Source organism: Lates calcarifer, linkage group LG6 (genome assembly GCF_001640805.2).
Source record: "Lates calcarifer isolate ASB-BC8 linkage group LG6, TLL_Latcal_v3, whole genome shotgun sequence".
NCBI classification, from domain to species: domain Eukaryota; kingdom Metazoa; phylum Chordata; class Actinopteri; family Centropomidae; genus Lates; species Lates calcarifer.
Window position 1 is genome coordinate 7863601 of NC_066838.1, and position 19295 is coordinate 7882895.

Sequence of the window (19295 nt, forward strand, 5' to 3'; positions counted from 1 at the left end):
TTGCTTTTTAAAGTTTGCACACGAGAGCCAAGACAAAGTTTACTGCAAATTACCCATAAAATACAGCTGTTGTTTTTTATACCTAGTCTTGTGATTGTATGTGTGTGTGTGTGTGTGTGTACATAAGGATTACTTTTTACTTTGCTACATACATGAGAAGTTTTTGTGACTCGTGGATCATGTGAGCTTTTTGAAGTCAGTTTGAAGGTGTTTCAGAGACCTTGACACAGATTTCTGCCATTACATTCCTTCTTTGTGCCCTTTACACACATACACACACACACACACACACACGCTATCTGTCTGGGTCAGTGGGTTTTTTTTGCCAAAGCACCAGCACTTAGTTGTAGTATTTGTGTGTAAAATTGTGTACATGTGTGAAGTCCTTTCTCTTTATAAAGCACCTAAAACAGTTTTAAGGATTTCCTACAGAGCAGGTCTGTAGCATCTGTGGATTTATGTTTTTGTATGAAACATCTAACACTAACATCATACTTTCAAATGTGGTTGTGTGTGGTTAGGTTTATGTATTTCAGTGTCCTCTTCTCCTTTTTAGTTTTGCCCAAAATACAAGAAACACTGCTGAGGTGTTTGAAGCTGAATGTCTTCGCAAAATCACTTTTTATTTTTCACTGACCATCAAACACATAAACATGCATGAATGTGTGGGCGGTTGCTTCCGTACATGCTCTGTACTCCTGAGTGTGTTATGGAGGAGTGGTTTTTGGAAGGGGGGTTGGGCAATGAGGATGGACAGCCGTATGAGTCCCCCCTCAGTGGGGCCCCAGCTCCAGCATGAAGGGTTATGTAAGTTTTTCAGCTGCCAGCCCTCCTGCCTGCCTCTGCCTCACATTCACATTGTTATTGACTACAGAGGAGTGCGTAGAGCGGGCGTCCAGTAGTCAGTGAGTCAGCCAGTCACTGAGGCAGTAGATTAAAGACCAGCTGAGAGGAGAAATACTTTTTAAAGTTTTTTGTTTTTTTTTTTCTTTTTGCTCAAAAGAATCGGTTTAGAGAGTTTCACAGGGAGTTAGAGACCAATAGAGAAGGGAGGAGAGGACGAAGGGAAGCAGAGGAGACCATCTCTTCTCTTCACTCCATAACCATGTTGCTCCTGGACGAATCAGAGTCATTCACAGGTAGGTGACATCATCATCCTGACCTTTGAGGCAGGGTTAGTTGAATTAGAGTTGCATCCCAGACCTCCAGGAAAGGAGGCAGAAAGTTTGTGAAAAAGAGATGAGGAAAATTCAAATGTAGAAAAGAGAGAAAATAGAAGAGGGGGCACAAAGGTTGGAAACGGGGCAGTGCTTTTTAGACCAGGACAAAATGCTTCCCCGAAAGCTGCACAAATACTCAGTAGTGCATTTGATAAGATAATGAACACTGCTTCTCAGCTACAGTCGTGCTTTACCAGCTGCTGTCTGTTTGAAGAAAAACAGCATGGTTGAAACTCAGAAAGAAGATGAATTGGGGGAAGAAGAGGACTGATGAGCAGAAATGTTTAGTGTGGTATAGTGTTGGGAATGTGCAGCAGTAGTTGATTGACACTTGTTAAGTTACTTAACATTGTTGTGTAACACTGGATCCATACCTACTTAAGCATGCACCAGCTATCTCTCCTCTTTTCTCTCGCTTTTCTCTCCCTGCACCATTATCTCTTCATCTTTCTAGTCTTTTCACTCATTTTCTTCCATTCCTGCTCCTTCTGTTCAGTTCGTCCCATTTTCTCCCTCCTCAGTCGGTCCCCCTTCCACCTCTCAGCTGGTCTCTCTCACGCGTGCCCGGCTGTATGCTGTCCCAGGCTCGTTCTCCCATTGGTTGTTTCTACGGTTACCTAAACCAATGCTGCTGTGTGATTGGTGGGTCGGTGTAGGATTGGGCCATGCTGGAAGTGTGAGCATGTGGAGGCAGCAAAACATATGGTTCATCAGACCACTGGGTTAGGGGGGTAAACACATGAGGCGGCAGGCGGGGACAGAGCGCCGCCGCAGTCTGTCTGGATGAATAGAAGTAAAATCTAGCAAGAGTTTTAGTTTCTCAAACTGTGTTATTTCCTGGTGTGTTTATTCAGCAAAAGCAAAACACAGGAATTAGGCAAATTCAAACAGTTTGTGTTATTTTTAAACCATTTAACTCCATAAAAATATCAAAATATCACATACACATCCCCAATAAGACTGTAGAGACCTGTTTTCAACATTTTATTTTTTACAAATATTACGTTTAATGTGCAGTAATTTGGGCTATGGTTGTGCCAAGGTTTATGTCAGGTCTCTTCGTCCTCTTTTGAATCCCTGCTTCAAATGTTGGTGTGTGGGTTTTTTCGTTTTCATTAAACTAGCCTTTTTAGACCTTATTAACAGGCCTATAAGCAAAAAGTTCATTTCCATCACCATCACTAAACAAAGGAGTTCTTAATTTTCGAAGGCACCATTAGTTGTTTTATGCATCTTTTTGTATGACTATGCAGGTTTTGTCTCCTTCAGAAGTGCCGTCTGTAAATGGGACTGTGACCTTTCTTGTGGTGTCTCTTCACACTGGATTTTAAATGTAGCAGTGAGTATGAGGTTAATAAAGAGCTAAGTTTTAGCTTTGAGTGTTTACATCCATCACCATCATTGTTTCTCTTTAATACAATTGTTGTGGAGTCCAGACAGAAAAGAAAGAGACAGTGTTAGCAGAAAAGTCTTTGTTGTGAAGGCTCATTTTTCCCTGGGCTATAGCTGAAAACAACTGCTGCTGAATATTCAAATGAGTTGACTCCAAACAAAAGTGTGTGTGAAAATCTCATTAGGTCATTAGGATCAAGATCTCTGAACTGATCAGTCAAGGGTTTAGACTTTTAAAAAAAAACCCAGTCATCTTTTGCTTTGTTTTTGCTCAGGGTTCACCGTGCTCCGCTGCCTCTGCCTCTCGCTGTGTTGGTGTTTATTTAGGAAAGCGCTCACAGGGATCCTTTATGAAGAAATAATAACGTCTACATGCTCGTAATTCTTGGGATTGCCCTGGGTGTTTGGCTCGCTGTGAAAAGAGACACTGGATGCCTTGTCATTCGAACATGGCATGTGGAATAGTGATAAAGGCTAAAAGAACACACTGTTCTCCCTCATATTCATTGTCATGGTTGTGTATGGGTGTGTATGTGTTTGTCATTGCACGCATACACACCTTTGAGTACAGTCTGTCCATCACTAATGATGATGACGATGATGACGTTTACTGGGGAAAAAAAGGTGACATGTTATCAGCAGCTGTGGTACAATACAACATGAAGGAGCTTGTTTTACTGTTTCTTTTTCCATGCAGTGTGCTGCACTCTCTGTTCAGTTGTAATTGATCTGGGCACGCCGGGCAGGAACAACCTGTCCTGTTTAGACCAGCGCCGGGGTCCGGGCCAATCGCCGGGAACATGTGCAATCTGGCTGCTTTCATTATGCCACAGCATGGAGGATGTAGGCTTCGCTGGACCAGCCACATGGCTCTCATTCCCACTTCCCCTAATGTCGTCTTTGCTAAACATTTTTTGATCTCTCTGCTTCCTCTTGTCAAATCAAATAGCAGCTTTCTTTGTTTCATCGACGTAAATTTCCCCCTCTTAAGTTCTCTTTGTTCGACATTTCTTTTTTTTTTGCCATTTACTCCCACCCTGTCCTCCCCTCCCCTCTCTGCTTCTTTTGCTTCTCTCTCTCTCTTCGCTCACTTTTCAGTCTCACAGTTTCTAGATTTTATTCCCCTTAAGTGCAGCTTTCATCCTGAACACTGTTGTTTTTTTTGTTTTTTTTAGCCCACATCATTAAACTCCTGCTGTCTCTATTTTACCTTATCTAACTCTCTCATTAAATGGCTGCAGCGCTGTATTGTGTTACAACAGTCTTGTGATCAGAGAAAAGAGAAAATCACGAGGGCAGCGACTGCATCAAGCTGGGGAAAAAAGTCAAATTATTTCACATCACAACCAAATCTTACATGATTACAACCAGACCTGTGATTACCTGAGAGGTTTATTACATTAGTTAAATCTTAAATATACAACTGGCCGCATGTTCTCTGTGGACAATGACTTTCTGGAATGATGTTGAAAATACATCAGACATGGTAGAGCGCCCAAAATCATCTGTGACGTCTAACTAATGTGTATTAACAGCTGATTGACAGTGTCCTTTATCAACCACTTGCTTACGGGCTGACGCAGAGAAGGGTGTTATCACAGGCTTCCAGAGGGGCCGACGCACACACCTTCCAAATCTCAACAATGTTTTGTGCATTTAAAAAAGAAAAAGAAAGCAGACATGGTAACATTTTTAAATGGCCCCTCAAGCATGAATTTATATGTAAACAAACACATTATGTACATGTGCGCGTTTATAATGTGTACATGTATAAACTCACGATAATGTTATGAGTTTATTACTAAGACATGAGCTTTTAGCTGCTGCATTAGCTGTCTACAACCTCTGCATCATGTCTGACTCCATTTTTACTCTGCAGTTGTTTCCAGTCATTCAGAGGCTTGTGAACCAATATTTACTCTTGTGCGGGAGAGATCACAGCTTCTGTCCCTTTGGCTTCTTTGCTGTCTGAGAAAGATGATGCTTCTTGTGATTTCAGAAGATTGTGTAACTAAGCCCTTTTACTTGAATTATTTGAATTGCCAAAGTTGAATCACATGCCAGCTACCAGCGTGTATTATCCACTAATCTTATTACAGTGTTAATGTCAGTGTTAAAAAGAACGACACACACAAAAAATCTGTGCATTGGTTTTGGTTTGAACGGACTTCATTTGCATGGTCAGTCAGAAGGGAAACAAGTAGAGGTGACAGTTACAAATCACTTCATTGATTTGAATCAGTTCCTTCAGTTAAAATATTCATAGTCACTGACTGTGTTTTTTTTAAGCCAAGCATTCACACCACTGTTTGTTACACTGCAACGTTACAGTGTGTTTTCTGACCAGACCTACAGTATATTAAAGCACCAAGTCTTACTGCAGTGTATGTGCTAGTCATCACACAAGACTGTAAGTAAAAGATGTTATGCATTTGAGTTTTATATTACACTTAGGTTAGGTCAATGACTAACTGTGAATATGATGATGCACTAACAGATACAGTGAAATGCCTGAACCAGTAACCATTAGTAATTTGGTTTTTTGTAGGTGAGATTTCTCAGAGGTACGCACAGTGTTCTGAATGCTGCCAATGAGGGTTTATGTAACAGACTATAATATGACCAGTACAGTGATGATGTGTGGCTGCGTCCAGATGTGTATGTGTATGTGTGTGTGTCGTCTCCTCCTCCTCCTCCTCAGCAGCAGTGACACACTGGCCTACAAACAGCCTGTTCTACCTCGCCTCACCCCGCCTCTGCTCTCTCTTTATCACACAGTCATGGTCTCTCTATCTTCTTTGTCTTTCATTCCCCTCATTCTTTGTCATGTTTTTGTCTCTCACCACCTCTTACAAACACACGCACACAAACACATACACACACACACACACACTGCCAGCAGGAGGGTTTCATAACTCACCTGCTTCGCTCTAATACAGCAGCCTTAATAACTCATTCAGGGCAGTCTGTTATATAAGGGAAGTGTCCATTTGTGCGTATGTGTGTGTGGTTTTGTCATGTTGAGAGCTGCAGTAGTCTTAAGATAATTTTATTTAATGGGTTTTTGTTTTTTTTTTGTCTTTCTCAAGGCAAGTTATGTAACCCAGTTAAATCTTGGTCTGTGTTTGGAAGGAAACCACGACTGCTTTTCCACAAGGTTTTTTTTGTCTGTGTCTGATCATTGTGATAACTTTCCTCATTTCACCCCTGCAGAAGCTATGAACGACTGACTGAGAGGACAAGTTAAAACAAAAAGCTGTTGTGTGTCATTAGCAGTCTGTAGATAATGCCTAACTTTCTGAAAATGGTAATCCACTAGTCCTTTTTACTTTGTTTAAGGCAAGACAAGGGCATTTTCACAGGTTATGTTTTTTTTACAATGACAATGACAGTCACAATGACAGAAGTTAGCATGCTAACCAGGTAGCCCTAACCCTGGCCCGGTCGTCCCGTCTTAGCACTTTCCAATAAGAAGTCACTGTTGCATCCAGACTGCATTGAAAAAGTAGCACTGCTCAGAAGACGTATTATAACCTTGTGTATTGTTAACACAACGATGGCTGTAGCTCTTGGCGAGCAACCATCACTACCAGCTGCTCTCAGCAACAAACCACTCTCAGCAACAGAGAAAACATAAAGCCCCTTTAAATCACAACCTACAGAGAAGTTCTGGCCCACTCAATTCTCACCTTCAGCCTGAAGAAACCTTTGTGTTGATATCTAAAAACATACCACATTTTAATGAAATTTGGTGGAGACTAGTTTGAGTAAAGTTTGACCATGTTTTTTATTATTCTGTCATTAACTGCTGTACTTACCTTTGGCTGTTACTGTTATTCAAAGTTTCAAACTGTTAAACTAACTGATAAAGACAATTTTTCAAGCAAAAATACCAAACATTTGCTGATTTCAGACAATTTGATGCTAGTTATGTTATCCATATAAATGGATTATTTTGGGGTTTTGGACTGATAGACAAAAAACTATTGTAAGACATCATCTTACATTCTAGGAAACTTTGATGAGCTTTTTCCACTATTTTGTGACTTTTTACAGTCTCTACAACACGTTAACCATAAAAATCAGTAAGTGGAGATTTGGAGATTTTTTTTAATGGAAGACCAACCGGAGGTTTAGAACATCAAACATTAAGGAAATGAAAGAATTATCATGTGTTAACTGTCAGAAACAAATGAGAAAGTGAAATTTATTAAGACCCTCTGTATGTGGCAGGTTGCAGAGTTTACTTCTTCAGTCTGACTTGTTCTCAGTCAAGTCGATCAATTGATTGATCTGTGTTGTGTTTGGTCCTCCAGTTTATTTCCTCATCAATCTGGTACCTTCATCTCTACCTCCATTGCTCTTTCTGTCTGGTCTGTCCAACTTAAATCATCCCTGTCACTTTTTCTTGTTGCTGCAATTTGGAAAACAGTTGTAAAAATAAGAGGAACAGTGTGAGCTCCGCCAAACAGCGCGAGGGAGGCACACATTCATGCGTACACATGCTTGCACGTACACAGGGCATTAATACACATCACAGAATCTGTGCCACTGTGTATTTGAGAGTGTCAAAGATGTTCTTTAAATGTCACTGTGTTCTTCTGGGTCTGCCTCCTCTTACGAGTGTGTTCTGTGCTACTCTGGCAGGGTACATCTTGGTGTGTGTGTGTGTGTCTGTGTGTGTGTGCGTACAGGACATGAGGTTCTTGTGAGCATGCTGGTTGTATAACAGCCAGAGGCAGCAGTTACATAAGCGTCCCCTCTTGTCCGACCAGCCTCAGCGTCGGTGGCCTGTCTGTCTGTTAGAGAACAACTTTCTGTCTGAGTGAGACTGAGACTCTGTGTGTATGTGTGTATGTGTGTATGTGTGCATGTGTGCGTGTAAGCCAATATGACTCTTATTAAAGCCGGTCGTCTTATTGTTCACAACAGCCTCTTTAGGTTTTGGAAAGAAAAGAGAGTGTAGAAGACGTTTTGTGTGTTGACCTTGACTCTTAACACAACCCACTGACCTCGTTCACATTGATCCGTCTCCCATTTTTGTCATGGTGACATTTTGCCCCCTCCCTCCACCCCCACCCACTTGACATTTTCATACAAACACCTTACTGAATCAAATGCTGCTGACTGCTCAGATAAAATCAGACTTCCCATTTTGTGACGTCTGTGTTTTTCCATCACATTTTTGTTTGCTGGTAATTTTTCTTCAAGTCTGAAAGCCCAACTAAGTGTATGTTCATGCATTTGCTGTGCTAGCTTCTTTGCCTTCCATTCTATTGGAACTTAAAAATAGATTTCCAAGTAATCAGGTGAATAGTTTGACCACGAACCAAGGTAAAAGCACATCTGATGATTGTGATCAACCAACCACTGCAGAGGAAATCCAGACTTTCTTCTAGAGCCATAGGGTTTTTTTCTGCTGGGAGATACAGGAGGATCAGTTTTCGCTTACAATCAAAAGGAATGGGTTTCAACAGAAGTTGTTCTGGTAGGTTCCAACTCAGGAAATTGTCCAGGTTCTGTCTTCTGGAATTGAAAAGTTTGCTTTTATTCAAAATTATGCACCTTCATCTACAGAAGTTTAATTTAGTACCACCCATCTTGCACGTTTGCCTGTATTGTAATTGGCAACATATGTGTCATTTTTTAGTGAACTTTGGTGGAAAATGAAGCCGTAGACAAGGAAATATCTGAAAAGTTTTTGGTATGGAATGACAAATTTTTTATCACTTTCATCATGTTGTCTCTAAATATTATGAGATTTTAAAAAAAAAAAAATCTGAAACGCTCTATTTTTCTTCAGTAACATATTAAATGCAGAAACATGTTGATTACTGTTATACACTGTCTGTTCTTAAGAGGTAGAGGAAAATACACAAATACAGAATTTCACACTTCCATTGTATTCCTATAACATATCCTTTGTAGATTCAATGAACTGGAAAAACTGTATCAACAGTTGTAAAACAACATACATTGTAAAGTATATTCTCTGACAACATCAGCCTGTGCCGCTTATCACTTTGTCAGACAGACAGATGTCATTGCACCTTGTAATGACAGCAGCAGTGAGCCGAACGTCTCGACAACATCTTCCTGCCCTGCGTTATTTTCTGTTTCATAACCATACGTCGGCGGGAGGGCATTGTGTAACAGGAGGATACAACAGCCCAATGAGCATGCTCAAACACTGTACCTGTACAAGGGGAGAGGGGAAAGAGAGGTAAGGTGTGAAATGGGACAGGAAGAAAAACAAGGGGAAATAACATGTAATATGGCAAGAGCACAGGAGCGAGAAGACAGGAAGAACCAAGGAGTGGAATTGGGAGATGAACTGAGAGAGAGGAAAATGAAAGAAGCCTGGTAATTGGGCAGGAGGACGGTGAAGGTGAGAGAAGACGACAGGTAGAGTCAGAGACCAATGAGGAGGGAACAGAACAAGCGAGAGATCAGTGAGATGAAGAGGAAGGAGGATGAAATAGAAAGGTAAGAGTTGAGAAAATGAGAAACAGTAAGTGTCAGATGTGAAGACGAAGAGGAGGACAGGGTCAGAAACTTTTTTCAAGTCCCAAATTAAAAGAAGTAAAACTTATTTATGTCCCCACACTTCTAAAAGCTGCTGTGTTTTCTCCTGCAAGAAGATTCTGACCACCAAAGTTTTCTTAAAGAGGCAGGCTTCTTGAGATGAACACAAGTTCCAAAAATCTTCTGTTTAAAGGAAAATATTTAAACAATTCGACAAAATTCCCTTATTTTGTCAAGAAATCTAATCTGACTTTAAAACTATTTCAAAATAAACTCTGTTAAGTTTTCACATATTTTATTTTGGAAAATCAGAACACCAGAGACATACCCACAGCAAGAAAAGCTGTTCTACTACCTGCTCACACAAAATAGTAAACAATATCCCTTATAAAATGTCAGTGTGCGTATGTTAATGACACCAGAGGGTTTACAGAGTCATTGATTACAGATTACCTTCATGATCTCTGATTTCAAACCTTACATTCTGCCTCACTCCTGTTTTGCAACAAAAGCTGCCCTCTCCCTGGCATTTAAAAAGTCAGATGTTACACAATTCCCATTTAAGTTTTCCAAAACATGTTGAATAACTACCAGATAATAGATGTATTTATGGTTCCTGGTAGAAAGGGCACAAAATTGATTCATTTCTCTCCCCAGAAACGTCCAGCGGAGAGTCTCAGGGCGGTTTTTGGATGAACTGATAAAAATGAATCATTTTTGCGTCGTTTTACAGAGAATTCTGTATCCTTCAGTTTCCTGTCTACTTCCTGGAATCCCCATCTGTGTTGAATAACCAGACAGTTTGTCCTCTGTCTATGTGTGTGTGTGTGTGTGTGTGAGTGTTTGAGAGAGATGTGGAGGATTCTCCATCGCGTTGTAGTAAATATCTGCGTCATCTGTAATCTGCTTACGTCGACAGCAGGCAGAGGACATGAGGGCGAGATACAGACTGTCCACTTAGGGTTTTTTTTTTTATGTGTGTTGGTCAGTGATGAGCAGGGAAGAGGAGCACGGACAGGAAGGAGAGAAACTTTAGACATTAAGACGTGGGGTTGTTTGAAGGAATTTGGACAGGAAAACACACACACAGTGGATCTTAGATCTCTCTCTCTGTGTGTGTGTGTGTGTGTGTGTGTGTGTGTGTGTGTGTGTGTGTGTGTGTGTGTGTGTGTGTAGTTAAGTGACAAAATGGAACCTGTATATAGGTCAGTGCAAATGTGTCCCAACTTGGACTCAGCTGTATTCATGATTAATGAATACAAATAAATTGCACACAGGTACGTTTTGTTTTTAAAAAAAGAAATTGAAAAAACCCTTCCAAGTTTCTTTGAGCCTCTGATTACTTAACACCAGCCTTTGTCAAGCTTTGGGCCATGACCCAAAGCCAGATTTCTGGCATTTTCATGTTGAGATTTAACATCATAGCCACTAGTCTGTGTTTCATCTTGAAACAACATCCAGTCGAGTTTGTCTTTGGTTTCAAAAAGACAGAAGTAAGCCTAATATCGCACCCAGAATGTCTAGAGTCTCAAACAGTCATGTAGAGTCACAGTGGCTGCATAAAGTTTGCTTCTTTGCAGTTGGCAGCAGCTATAGTCAGCTGGGATTCATGGCATTTGCATTTGATTCCAGCATAATAAGTATTCACAGTGGGTAAAAAATACAGTAAAACTAATCAAACCACTCCTGAAGCAATCAGTATGTTCCAAACACCTGATTGGCTCCCAGGCACACCAGACAGACAGTCACCTCCTTTGTAAACAGAGCATGGCAGCATGTTATCACAACCCCATAAAATGTTTGTGCCCCTCTATTTTAGTACTTCATGTGAAACTTGTACAAAACCAATGAAATATCACCATAGCTACACAAGCTATCTAAATGTCTGTTAAAACTTGCCTTTTTATTGCCATGCTTTCTAAGTTACATGCTGCAGTTAATCATCCAGTGAGTTATCCTCAAAAGTTTAAAATCATTAAATTATCATTAAATCATTAATTTCTTTCCTAAAGGGGCTAAAATTGCTTCATTTGAGTGTTTTAAGAAACACGATTAGAGACCAGAGGCCACTGTCAGCTGTGTCACAGTCTGTAGTATTTATTAAAAAGATCAGTTCAGGAAAATGTTATTGGACGGCTTTACAGATTATAATCTTTGCTCGTGTTTTATACTCGAGGGCAGACTTTAACTCATCTGTTCCAGAGAAGATTTAGCTTTTCTATGAAAAGCCACTATTGATAGTTTACAAGAAAAAACATATTCTATGCAGTCTGAAGCTGTTTCCATCACCGTCTGGTGAAAACTTCATATCACCAACTTGTCAGTTTTTTCTGAGCCAAGAAAAGCAGCCCATGCAGTGTTGAATTTACCCAGTGTGACTGACATTAGTCAGACCACAGAGGAGTTGATGAGAAAACACATTGAGAGGTTTTCATATATGTTATATTGCTGTTTCTGTGTACTCTATACCTCCATTTTGCGGATACAGTTTTACAGTGCTTACAGTAGTTATGTGTCTCTAATTACCCCCCCATTCTCCTTATAACACTGACACACAGGGGTGAATGCTGTCTATTTTAAACACGCACACACACACAGTGCCGTTGCATGGTTGTGGTGTTGTGTTCGTCAGCACAGTCTAAGGAGTTATATAAACACTTAACATATACGTAGTTGTGATTACATAACCTTGTGGTTACAGAAGACATTTCCCCACTGCAACCCCACCCCCCACCCCCCTCAACCCACACACACACCTCAACCTACACACACACTCACAAATACACACTAACTGTGATTTTGTTCCTGATGGTTGGTTTCACATTCTTTGGATCCCTCGTGTACATGTTGTGTTGTTCATGTGAGGAGCAACAAGTCTTTAACCCACAGGGAGGGTGTAAGAGAACAAATTAATGGCTTAGAAAATTAGCTGTGGGTGCTGTTTACTCTGTGTCGCTAACCGACTGCTGATGATTCAGTGCTTTGTCAAGTCACTTGGTTGCATTCTCAGTTTCTGTGCTTGGTGTATATCAGTGGCGACGGAGGTCTAAGTTTCACCATTATTCATACTTTGTCTCAGCTTGTCTTGCCTTCATATTGCCACAGTTCGTTTTGTCATCTCTTCCCGCTTGCGTCTCCTCCTCATTGCTCGCAGCACAATATCATGAGTTTGATTGTGTTGCCTAGCAACAATCGCCTCCCCAACTCTAATTTTCACCTTAAGATGACGCCTCCAGTGGACTTATACACAAGGGAGGGTTTCTTAATGAGGTGGGCTGGTATCAGAAGCTGAATTTAGACCATACTTCAAATCAACATGCAGTTGAAGCTGCAGGACATTCTGAACAGCTACAGGAGTTCTGAATTTCTGATAAATCCACGAAGCAATCCTTTTGTATCAGCTGAAGTTAAAATAAAAATATGACAGAAACTGGAGTTAGAAAGCATTCCTCTGATGATGCTCTGCATACTCAAGATTTTAGCAAGTTGAAGTAAAAGAAAAAAGGCTTCAGTTTAAGTCTGTGTTTGCAGAGAAAGCACAAAGTCACCTTACTTCTAACAGTTTGCTCTTTTTTCTTTCCACTCCAAACGTGACCAGTTTTCTCGCCGGAAAAGAAATTAATAGAAACTTCTTCAGTGTGTGACAAACAATAATTTCAGCAAAATTTAGTGTCCAACAGATTAACAAGGAATTTGTTAAAGAAGCAGGGTCTGATTTAGTATCTCAGTAACTCACTCAGTTCAGTTATCTCATCATAAAGCCTTTGTCATGACTGTAGGAATGCATTTTGTCTCTTTGACCTGGCAAATTTTCCTTCCACAGATGCAAAATCCAACTTGTAAGTGTGAAAGATGAGAAGGAAAAGTTATGGGACCATGGTCAGCGCAAATTACAGACTGTTTTGTAATTATAGCATCTTTCTTTATAGCATCCTGATTACATTTACTTTAGTGGTTATGAGAGACAAGTTTAGGATTTGATGCAGTTGTGATCCATATCCTTATGTAACGTGCGTATTTAACATCATACAGTAAATAACTCCTTTTTATCTGAGTGGCTTTGTTGATTGGAGTACTACCTGTGTGTGTGTGTGTGTGTGTGTGTGTGTGTGTGTGTGTGTGTGTGTGTGTGTTTATTTAGCATGACTCAGGAGAGATTTTCAGTTTCCTGGGTCCTCAGTGAGGAGCATGGAACGGCTGATTAGTTATATAACGTATTTTGGATGTGTGTGTGTGTGTGTGTGTGTGATCTTGACAGCTTCTATACTGCTCTATGAAAGACAAAGTCACAGCTGTTCTCTTATGAATGCACTGATTTCTGGTCATGCTAAAATCTCACCTCCGCCCTCATCTTGACATCTCGTCTAATTTGAGTTTAATCCTCTCAGCACCTGGAAAGGCAACACATTGATATGATAGAGACAGATATGCAGGGTTTAAAATGGATGGATGAATAAACGGTCCACGTGTATCTGTCATTTCTCTTGCAGGCCTTTTAACAGTAGTTTTTTTATACTGTGGAACAGAAACAAGTGATTGGCTGAATGCCAGCTTGTATCCAAAGTGACAAATGTTACATAAGCCTGTGAAACTGACACTACAGTGTTCACACAATAACAGAAAAATCTAGACTCAGGGGTGAATGACATTTCTTTAGATCCATCCTAATCAGTTTAGCCATTTGTTGTAATTGTATACATATGTCTTGATCTTTGATTGACATTGCTTTACATAGTAACTGTTAAATTAATGCCAGTGATTCAACTAATCTTTTTAGCTCTAATATATATATATATATATATGATCCAGCTCATAAAAAAAAATACATGAATGCAAGCCAACCAACAGTCAGCCTCATGCTGACACTGAGTGTCTCCTTTTTCAGCAGCACTCTCACAGCCAAAAGGAAGTCCTTATCTTTTCTAACACAGCTAAATTTTTCTAGTAAAACTATTTAAGTGGTTGTTAAATGTTTGGACTCTGTCAGTAACTGTAGCCAATCTGCTAATGGCCTCTTTCACTGCATCCCACTCTCATTTTCCCATTACTCTTCACTGGAAACAGAAATCCTGTATTAGCTAGTTTCTCCTGCAGAAAATTTCTCTGATTGATTTAACATTATTAGTAGTTGTAGTTGTAAAAAAAAACACTAAAAATGATCAACATTATATGTGTGTGGGGATACACATGTGGGGACAAGGTGGGTTTAGCAACTAAAAAAAAAGCCAGTATCTCTCTCTCGCTCTCTCTGTGGTGAATAATTCCTGGACTTGTTGTCCTCTTGAACCAAGCAGAGGAAACGGTCCAGCTTCCCAGAATCTGCATCTGCGTGTGCTTGTTTGTGTGTCACCGCTATGTTTTTTTAATGTGTGCATGTTTGTGTGTGTCCACCCCCCCTGCCCTCTCTCTCTCTCTCTCTCTCTCTGAAGTGCATCTCTCTCTTTTTTCTTTGAATAACCTCGCTTTCATCACCCCCCCCACCCCACCCCACCCCTTTTTCCTGTCTACCCCCTCAGTCTCTCTTTTGAGTCCTTACCATGTGTGTGGGGGGTGGGTGCGGTGGGGTGTCTGTGGTGATGTTAAAGCTCGATGAATTTCAGGAATTGTTATGTAACTGTTCTGTAAGGTAGAGTTGGAGGGAGGCAAGGGACAAACGAAAACAGGGGAAATGGGGAGATTGGGTGAATGTTAAATTCAAATCTGTGACATTTTAATAAAAAAAAAAAACTTCCTGGTCCTATCTCTCACTGCTATGGCTGTAAGAATCATAAAGCTTGTGTCCAGATTCATGGAAACTTTTCCATTTGCCGCTGTAGCTGTACGTAAGTCTGGTAGCTCATTCCTGGAAAAAAAAAAACATGGAGCACAGGAAACTGTTTTATGTTTCCTGTTTTTTTTTTTTGTATTGAATTAAATTGAAGAAAAAACAGGGAGTTAACATGAGAACAAAAACTAAAGGCTAAATAGAGAAAAGACGTCACTGTGCTGCACACACTTCACAGCGGACAAGACCTTAGAGCCATGTAACAAACGTGGCCAAATATTTAGTATATAATGAGGTCATACTAGGTTTTGGACACAATCCAAAATGAACCAGTGGAAAATCTACCTGAACCAAGGTGTGTGAATTAATTTGAACAAGAAAGACTGTCGGGCCTATAAGAGCTGACCTGGTTGTTGTCAGGAGGGAACCTATGAACATCTTTTATCAAACATCTGTCAATGCAAATGTAATTTGATGGTATTTTAATGGAGGAGGTATGAGTGTTGTAAATAGTTTCTGGTATGTTTGTGCTTTAATTGACTTTAATTTGATAATTAAATGAGACAAGCTGGTGTCAAGAAGTTAGATGGACTGACAGGGCCTTTGTAGTTGTTTTTCAACTGGTGGTGACCTCCATCACCAGCGTCCATGCTCCATTATGTTGAGAGGACATGTGTGTGTCCATATTCTCATAATGTGGTAAACTGAAACTTAGGGTTCCCAGGAGTCATGCAGTGTACATGTCTTGTATGCATTTCTGTGTGCGTGTGTGTGTGTGTGTGTGTGTGTGTGTGTGTGTGTGTGTGTGTGTGTGTGTCTGTGTGTCTGTGTGTCTGTGTGTGTGTGTGTGTGTGTGTGTGTGTTTTGAAACTGAAAATTGTGTTTGTTGGCAGCGTGTCCTTGTTTGTCCAGTCATCCCAGGCAGATTCTTGGCCGGACCAGCCTACACATTTGTGTGTGTGTCAGTTTTTTATGTGTTGATTTATATTCTTATATGAACATTTGTCCTCTGGAATGTGTGTGTGTGTGTGTGTGTGTGTGTGTGTGTGTGTGTGTGTGTGTGTGTGTGTGTGTGTGTGTCGGTGTCAGTGTTTGTGTCCTGTCTTGTGTTTCGTAAGCCGTCCATATTTATGATCCAGCTCTTACATAAGCCTCAGATCTGGTTCAGTGTGTCTCTGGCAGAACAACTGAGAGAGAGAGAGAGAAGGAGGAGGAGGAGGAGGAGAAGAAGAAGAAGGGAGGGTGAAAATGAAATCTAGGCAGATTGAAGGCAGATGAAACAGAGACAGAACTAGAAATAAAGACGAGTTTAGGATATCTAGGAAAATATCTAAGGCACAGGGTTAAAGATGCAGTTTTTATGATTTTGGGTTATAGTATGCTTCAGCTCAGGTTGATGATAATGAGGGGGGATGGTGTTTTGCAAATGTAGTTTAGTCAAATGTTACTTTGAATACATTTGAAAACTTAAATCCTCACAGGCTGTGGCTGGCATCAGCAGCTGGAATGAGTCAACCCAGTTCAATGGAAGTTTCCATTTCAAATGCAGTAAACATTGCATGCAACACGATTACAGAGATAATGATGTCCTAATAAATACAAGAAACACTGCATAGATTTGTGAATAAAATTACACTTTATCATTGTGCTTTGTCGCCAGGTCCAAATATTTGGTTGTACATGGTTACTAAGTGAAGTGCTTTGCCAAGTAGCTGTCCAGTGTTGTTCTCTGGAAGAGGAGTGCCTCATCCACACCTCTGGCAAAGCCACCTGAACATGGGCAGAAGTCCTTACCAGCACTGAACAATGAACAAATCATAATGGAAAAATAATACAGTGCACTTCCAGTAAAACACGCTGCATGCTTAGTTGGGAGGATCTGCATATTTGACTTGAGATTGTTCACATCATTTAATGATTGTTTTAGATTATTTATGTCTTCCTGATTAGTTGCAGTTAACTGATAGGTATGTGATTTCAAGTAATCAGTGCTCAGTGCTGTTAATTAATCCTCTCTTAATTCATCTAGTGACACAACTGTACTCTGCCTTAAAGAGAGCAGGATGTGCTGGATGTGGCACTTCCTAATATTTTGTTTTCATGACCAGCCATTGAAAACACCCTTTTATAAAAGCCATTCAGCTATTGGACAGACACTGAAATATTCTTCAATCAACTCTGACTTCTGCATTCTCAGAGATGTCGCACATTTTTGAACCACACCTGAAACAGACACTTTGCCAAAGACTTCCAGTAGTGTGTTTAAAATATGTTAAAAAATTATCATTTAGCTAATTTCCCAGTGTCGCGCTGCAGCAGTCAGAAAACATAACTAATCTAAATTATTAACAGGCATCAGGTCCTGTTTATATCTCCGATCCGTTCACTATATCCTTTTTCATGACACATTAAATAACCATTACTTCTTCTCTTCCTGTCATCTCGCAGACCAGTCCCACAGCGCCCCCTTCAGCTCAGAGAATGAGGCTCAGGGAGGCGACCCAGCTGTGTGGCAGTGCACTCCTCCCCCATCTACCTCACCTTCGGGGGAGACGCCGCCAGCCCACCCTCCCCACTTGCAGCCCTCGCCTAGACCCCGCTCCAGGCCAGACAGCCAAAGCCCCTCCCCCCCTTCCACCCTGACAGGAACCAAGAAGAGGAGCTCCAAACCGGCACACATGAGACGCAACATCAGGTACTGAACTTGGCATCCTCACTCTGACTTGAACTGTGGTCTTTGTCAAAGAGTTCAACCTGTGACGTTAACATACATTATTCATAATTAATTTTTGTGCATAAGAATAGAAATGTTCAGATTCAGGCCAAAACAGAAAATTAATTTGAATGGGTCTACATAACGTCTGACTAAAACGCTGAGTTTAAATTTGATTTTTAAAAGTGAATCTGACTTTTTGCTTGACAAGCAGTAACCAGTCAACCTTGAGATCAAAGGGATTCTTACATAATCCCCTGAGTATGTTGCTGCGAAGGTGCAGAGTAAACACTCACTCAGCTTATTGAGCACATATTGTATTTCTAATAACACCCATTGTTGGCTGGATAATAGGATTTACGATGAAGAAATGAAGGACAGGCCAATTACTGATAAAAATCTGTTAGTGATTATACACATGCTCAGTCCGCAGCTTCATTCCTCTGGCTGCCAACAACCATGATATACTGTACCTCAACCTCAAGTATGCTGTTGCTTTTACAAAACCAAGTCTTTAGAATAATATTAAACATGTGTCAGAGATGCAGGCTCTGGTTTCCCTCATTAATAAGATCTTTAACTATTTGTGTATGTAACTGTTAAAACCAAAGGCAGGAATTTCAAGTTGAGTATTGTCTTACCTTTTACTTGAGTATATTTTATTTCTGATATAACTTAAAACTGTCACTTATCAATGTTTGGCCACTAGGAGGCAGAAACTAACAAATAACAAGCTAACTTGACATGTGTGCTCAAGGCTAACATGTTAGCAAACATATTTGCACATCCTGTGGACAGTTAGCAACATTAGCATTCAATTTAGTGTGATTTTTCTGTGCACCAGTGAATGTAAGTTCAACATGCACTCTTGTTTTTGAATGTTTTTGCTACATTCAGCTAGTTGCTAATTCAGCAGTTTGATGCAGGGCACAAAGTACACGATGGGTTTAATGGGTTTATCATAGCTGCTGCATCTGGAAACAACAATAACCAGAGTCCTGAGGCTCAATTAAAGAGTAAATGTGCCTAACTTAACCTAAATAATTTGCTTGAAGAGGCTAGAAACCTCCCCAGAGCTGCAGACAGAGGTCAGTATTCTCTGTGTGTTCATAGTTATGAACCACAATTTTCAAAATACACAGAGTAATTTGATTCCATGTGAATATTTAACGTGGCAGCACTGTATGATATGAAATGGTCATAACTGACTCATCATCACATGAATTTGTTTCCAATGGAAATCCTGTGTCTCCCAGCCTTTCACAAATCCTGTGACAGTTGTTCATGAAATGAAAGTTATTTTATCCTTTGTCTGTGTAGAAAGCTACTGAGGGAGCATCAGCTGGAGGCAGTGACTAAAGCCGCCCAGCAGGAGGAGCTGGAGAGGAGGCGACGTCTGGACCAGCAGAGAAAGCAGGATTTCCCCGTACCCCTGCTTCCTGAATACACAGCTGGTGAGAGCATGTACCCAAATTCACATAAATGCCCCCATAAATACCAACAGAAACCACTGGTCCATCAGACAGAAAGTCTCTAACCTGTATTTCAGCTCTTCCTACTCCTGTTAGCCAAAGAACAAACCTCCAAAATTCCCCATCAAACAGCTTATCCAACCTCTGAACTGTTCAAACTAGGTTTGACATTTTCCTCTTACCAAAACTCTGACACATGGTGTTTCATT

The 19295-nt window shown here is 40.5% G+C and overlaps 1 protein-coding gene across 4 annotated transcripts in view; it reads left to right on the top strand.

Annotated features, from left to right (window-relative positions):
- The window catches only part of LOC108882567 (helicase ARIP4), a 72278-nt gene that overhangs the window by 35479 nt on the left and 17504 nt on the right, over window positions 1-19295 (top strand). For 3 of the 4 annotated variants that reach the window (XM_051071080.1, XM_051071081.1, XM_018675126.2), the window contains 2 exons: window positions 17350-17596; window positions 18935-19068. In XM_051071080.1, coding sequence (XP_050927037.1) covers window positions 17350-17596; window positions 18935-19068 — 381 coding nt within the window. Of the gene's footprint in view, window positions 1-788; window positions 1140-17349; window positions 17597-18934; window positions 19069-19295 lie in introns of those variants that run through there. The other variant, XM_018675125.2, reaches the window with a different exon arrangement.